Source organism: Echiichthys vipera (assembly GCF_963691815.1).
Source record: "Echiichthys vipera genome assembly, chromosome: 3".
NCBI classification, from domain to species: domain Eukaryota; kingdom Metazoa; phylum Chordata; class Actinopteri; order Perciformes; family Trachinidae; genus Echiichthys; species Echiichthys vipera.
In genome coordinates, this window is record NC_139828.1 from 21,759,964 (window position 1) to 21,765,963 (window position 6,000).

The following is a 6,000-nucleotide window of genomic DNA, read 5'->3' on the forward strand; positions in this document are numbered from 1 at the left end:
ACAATTTCCCCTTATACATTGAATCAGACAAATAAAATATCTCTGGGTGACAACTGCTGACATTTTACCTTCACAAGATTATAAAGAGTAGGGGTGTGTGATATAGATAAAATATTTTGTTATGGTATATGTCATTTTACACTATTTTTCAATTAGATACAGCTTGCTAAACCCAATCCAGTCTTTACAACAGCCCTGCAATAAAGCCAACCCTCATGAGACTTATTAAGACAGTATTTTGAGGTGATTCTAATATTTTGACTACTCCATTCATACAAGTGGTAATATATATAATATATTATACACTCAGTTGCCCTTTTAGTAGGTACGCCTAGCTAAAACTAATGTAGTCTAATACAACAGTCCTGCAACAAATATGTTTTAGAGAGGTGTTAATTGAAATGTATGGTCATTTTTAGAGGATGTTATAGGGTGCTGGTAAACTGCATAACACCATGCAGAGAGGGGTTTCTGTTATTTATCCAACACCCATTGATTGTAAATGAGGTGGACAAAATAATTTGGAAAGCCTTTCTGTATAATACAATACGAATCATCATCACACCACACTACAGCCAAAAAATTAAAAAAAATCTCTCCAAAACTGTATTATAAACTTTATGAAGGTCAGATTTATTGCTGGACTGTTGTAGTCATAGCTTGGTGTACCTAATAAACTGGCATAAAGTATAACAAAATGGCTTTTAGTTAAGTAACCTTTCATACAGTACATTGTCATGTGGGTTTGGGCATCATCTCATTTATTATTAACACAAGTGTTAAGCAAATTTTTCAATGACAGGTTAAGCTTTTCATCAAATTTCGGTCTGATCGCTGTTGTATCCCATTTTACACCGAATGCTTTTTAAGCCCGAAAGAGTCAGAAAGCCTTTTAAATGTTTTGACTCCAATGCCCCTGACTTGGCCTGTTCTGTCCCCTCCTGAACTTAGTGAGTCTCTCTGAGTCTGACGCGTGGGGGAGTCCTCTGTCAAGATCCTTTCCCACAGGAAGTAAGTTTTGTAATTCAGTGCATATTGTGGCGCACTTCTTCTCCTCCCTGGAATGACTGCACAGATCCATCATCTTCCCTCGGGAACCTCATCATCATCTGACTAACAAACTGACCTGATCAACTTGTGTGGCAATAACACTGTCCCTTCTCGGGAGCCAGCTGTAACCAATACATCAGCCATTTCACAACCAAATGATTCAGTGTTGGTTTAGCTTATTATGGGAGAGTTCAGTACTTTTCTTTCATACCGCACCACCCCATCCTCCCTCGCTGCCTCTTCCTTGCATTTGGCATGGTGGTGACTGAATGTGTTGTGCTGCATGGTTAAAGATTTGTGGGATGAACCCTTCTCCTGAAGTCTTGTGGTTGTGTTTGGCAGGTGTGGAAACACCTGTGGATCTAAACATTCAATACTTTTGTCACAAGAATTTGAATGTTATGGTCTCATTTATGAAACAATACTTTTCATTTGTTAAAGTCAGCAGTGTATGCAGCCCACAATTGTTGTTGTGACGTGAAAAGAATTCTACAACATGAATCACTTCATACAATTAACAATCAACAATCATTGATGTTGAATAGGCAGTAATCAACTGCAGTTACCTGATATAAACTAAGACTATGGGTAAAGACTTCATTGTTGTACTTACAAATTTTATTGCAGCTCCACCTCCCCTTCCACCGAAGAATGTCCCGACCTCTCCCCCGTCGACTGGCCTTCCCTCTGCAGATGATGCTGGTAAGAGATCTTCTGATCTATTTCTGCCTTATATCACCTCAGAATAAACTGAAATAACTGTTATATTTGATTTCCAACTTTCTGGCTCTAACTTTCTAACAGTCTTTCTCTCAGCCTGTCATGTTTTGTGTGTGTGTGTGTGTAAACTGAGCACCTCTGCAAACACAACCTTTGATCGGTCACTGCTTGTCTGTTTCAGAAGGGTCAATAGAAACAGACGTTTCCACCAGAAAGCCCTCAATAGCTGACTTAGACAACATTTTTGGACCAGAACAGTCTCCCCCTGATGGCGAGGATACAGCTGACACATGGGTCTGCTTCAGTGCAGAAGCTGCTGACAGGCCGCCTCTACCAGAGGAACCTGCACCCCCTCTTCCATGCTCCCCGCCTCCACCTGAATCTCCTGCCCCTCCCTTACCTACACCATCACCACCTTCTCCAGAAGACCTCGCACTACCTCTCCCTACCTCCACTCCTCCAAAGGAAGAACCTGTGCCCCCTCTCCCAACCTCCCCGCCTCCCTCAGAGGAGCCTGCTGTACCACCTGTCCCCTCATCTCCTTCTACACCCGAGGACCGGAATCCTCTCACGCTCGCCACCTCTCCACCCCCCGCACCACCTAAGGAGCTTGCGTCTCCTACCACTTCCTCTCCCTCTGTGCTGGACTCACCCACTAGCATCCCAGCAGCTCCTGCTCCCAAAGCAAGCACGCCTCCAGCGGTAACTCCTCCTGCTGAGGGATCTGCAACATGCTCCGTCCCAGCGCCACTTGTCCTGTCTCAAGAGGAGCAGTCCAAGAAGACAGACTTCACCCAACCCAAAGAGGACGGAGGTGAAACTCTCAGCTCACCCAGCGATGCAAGCCAGGGGAGCCGGACTACGCCTCCCCCGCCTCCTCCCCCCACATATCGAGCAGTTGTGTCATCACCAGGTCCCACATCTGGAGCCGGTGGCTCGAATAGTGGTGAGTACTCAGTCATTCTTCCTGAAATATAGCCTATCCAGGTCAGGTTTTTCAGAGCTCAGATTGGCGGAAATAACTATTTACACCTAGATAATAACAACTGTGTTCAGAGGACAGTGATTGATTGTCATACTCACAAATGGAATAATGAAAACACAGACACAATATCCTGGTCATCATACCAGTCAGATGACTAGTCAATCAATACTAATCAATGGTACCCATACAAATAAGGTTAAGGTAGAGATTTCTTTGACTGAAGTTGAAAAGGGATTACCTTACAAGCAGTACACCATCTTTGTTAAACTTTCACAAATTGAACAGTGAATCTTTTTATTTGTCCCTTGAAAAAGAGGTAATGTTTTCAGCCAAGTTGGATGTACAATTACTATTCTGCTAGTCTAAACACAAGGGGAAACGTATATATTAAGGCCAGTAGCTCAGGAATCTCCTAATTGTCATTGACACCCAAGGCGACCAAAATTGGAGGTTGTCTGTTTTTAATCCTGTATAGAAGTGTGCATGATAGAAGTGAAAACCCAATCTGAAGGACTGAAACGATAATATAAAAACTACAAGTCTGTGTCTTTTTATGAAAGGGAAACTGTTGATTTAGAATACAGGTTGTTTATAGTAAAACAATATGCCCTTAAGTTAAATTGTATGCATAACAATATATTCACAAAACAGGAAATATGCTTTCCAATGTGTCTGAAGATGATTATGACCATCCTGCATCTATTCTCTGTTTGTATTGTAGCTCTTTCCACACTATAAAGCATTTAAAAAGAACAGTAGAGTTTTATAAATGTATCTCTATACGTTTCTGCTCTGTTCTGCAGGTTCCTCCTCTCCAGTGCGACCTGCCACTCCTTCGTCAGTCAACCCCACCCCACCACCACCTCCACCTCGCCCTCCTTCACGGCCCAAACTCCCCCCAGGGAAACCCACTGTAGGAGATGCAGTAAGTTTTGCACGAAGCCTGTGAATATTCTCCTTTGTCCAGGTCATCGTTATCCCCAAAGCAATTTCAGGCAAAAGCAACTTGACTTGGTTATTTGTATAGAAAGACGTTTCACCTCTTATCCGAGAGGCTTGTGTTAGCTTCACATATTAATGTTGAACTGTGTCACTGTTGCTGGACAGCTAATACCTACGGGGTTCAGTTCAGTGATCTCCTGGTCTTTGGCTTGCCTGCTTTGACTAGCAGGAAGCACAACTGTGCAACTAGCTTATAAGACAATGAACTTTGACAATAGCAAAATCCTTGAACCTAAAAATGTCTTTCTTCACTATTATCTGTTTATATGTTCAGAATCGTCCTTTCAGCCCACCGATCCACTCTGCCAGCCCCCCTCCCGTCGCCCCATTGGCGCGGGCTGAGAGCACCTCCTCCATCTCCTCGACCAACTCTGCCGCCACCACCCCCACCGTCAATAAAGAGCTCTCCGTGTCCGTGTCAGGTGTGTGATCCCTCACCCGTCACTGAGCTGTGCAGCCTGTCGTCTGACGGCTGAGCTCACAGAGGCTAGCATTGTTAGTTGAATTAAACCTTTCATGTCTAAGATTAAAAGTTCATTATTATTATTATTATGCTTTATGAGTTCATGCACTGGTCCTGTCCTTCCTTTCTTCCTGCTTAGAGTTGTATGGAATGAGTCATGCAGTTTTTTGTTCATTTAATCATTTTTAAAGGTTTTTATTCTGGCTAGGATTGTCCACTAAATGATGAAGGTAATAATAGAGTGCAAAAACCTGTTGTGCATCTTTACCAAGATACTGTAGACTGGAACATAAAACACGACTACAATCATTTGTATCTTGATTTTTATCCATTTAAAATTAAATTACTCCTAAATACACAGACAAATTCATATGTACACAAACAAGTAAAAATATTCTCAACAAGCCTTCTTTTAATGAACTAATGGCACAACATAGGGTTTACTCCTTGATCCAATTTTAGAGTCGAATCAGTCTTGCAGTGCAGAATTGAGAGTGGACAATAACAAATCTCAGTATTGTAACATGGTTGAGTCATAATAGATTTAAGAAATAAACATGAGTCTGGAGGCAGCAACAGTTACATAAAAACAGAATATATTCCCTGGTTGGAGGTTGCTTTTTCAAAAACTGATTGCAGAGACAAACACACAAGGTAACCAGCCTCACTACATTCAGACTTTAACATGAACACTGTCTGGAGATTTCACTGAAGTCTCTATTAAAGCCATCAATGTATACAATATTTCTTGTGATTTTGTTGGTAGATAAAAGTGTGACATTACTTTTCTGATTTTTATTTTCAGTCATTTTTCCCATTGGTTTGATTTGCTTTCTGCTTTTTTTGCCATTTGTTTGTCTCTTTATTTGTCCTTTGGCTTGTCAGAAGACGATGCTTATGTAGACAAACTGCCCACCTTTGAGAGACACTTTGACTCGTTTGCAGGTATAGTAAAGATCCCCTCAGAGAGAGAGGAAAAGGGACGGGTTGGGGGAGTGTTCCTGTGTCACTTTTCAATCTGTCTGATGCTCTTTACCCAGAGTGCACTTGACATAGAAGGGTAAAGGTCCATCACAGAGTATTTTTGTGCTTTCTCAATTCATGTCAGTCAGAGTGTGTCATCTTTTCACATTGAATGCATCTCAAATTATGAGATATACAGTATACAAGTCCATCTGTATCATTATCCAAATACTTACTTATTTGACTAGTCTACTTCAGGTTTTACTCACAGATGTAGGTACATACCACACATTCATTTTGATCTTTTCAAACATAGCAGCATTTTAAGTGAAATTTCAGTCATTTTGCTTCATGCTTTTGCCAACTCATACCTTTCCACACATTTGCCAAGCATTTTATAGATATGATAGCCTCTCTCTCTCTTTGTGTCCTATATGCATATTTTTTCGTTTCCACTCTGTCTCTCTCTCGTTACCCACAGACAAATTCTGACAGAAAAAAAGGAAAGTTGTCGACAAAAAAAAGCTGCATCTATTATATAACTTTTTAACAGAAAAGTTTGAGTGTATTCTCCTTTTGATCATCTGCCTGCTCCTGAGACTTTTCTCTCTGTTTTATGACTGTGCACCAATGACTGTCTCGCCATGTCACCATGGCAACCTTGTGTCTCTTCTCTTGGCGACACATTGTGTTTGTGTGTGTGCAGAGTGCAGTGCAGTCCCTCCCAGATACTGTCTCAGTCTGCACCACGAGTGTGTGTTTGAGTGTTGAGCATGTCTGAATAGCTCCTTATCTGTGGGCCCTTGAGATCCATGTT

The 6,000-nt window shown here is 41.6% G+C and overlaps 1 protein-coding gene across 1 annotated transcript in view; it reads left to right on the forward strand.

The window, feature by feature from the left end:
- The window catches only part of sgip1a (SH3GL interacting endocytic adaptor 1a), a 77,174-nt gene that overhangs the window by 63,430 nt on the left and 7,744 nt on the right, over positions 1-6,000 (forward strand). Inside the window, exons 13-18 of the mRNA XM_083911460.1 lie at positions 952-1,011; positions 1,678-1,752; positions 1,952-2,716; positions 3,559-3,680; positions 4,032-4,179; positions 5,106-5,280. Coding sequence (XP_083767586.1) covers positions 952-1,011; positions 1,678-1,752; positions 1,952-2,716; positions 3,559-3,680; positions 4,032-4,179; positions 5,106-5,280 — 1,345 coding nt within the window. The remainder of the gene's footprint in view (positions 1-951; positions 1,012-1,677; positions 1,753-1,951; positions 2,717-3,558; positions 3,681-4,031; positions 4,180-5,105; positions 5,281-6,000) is intronic.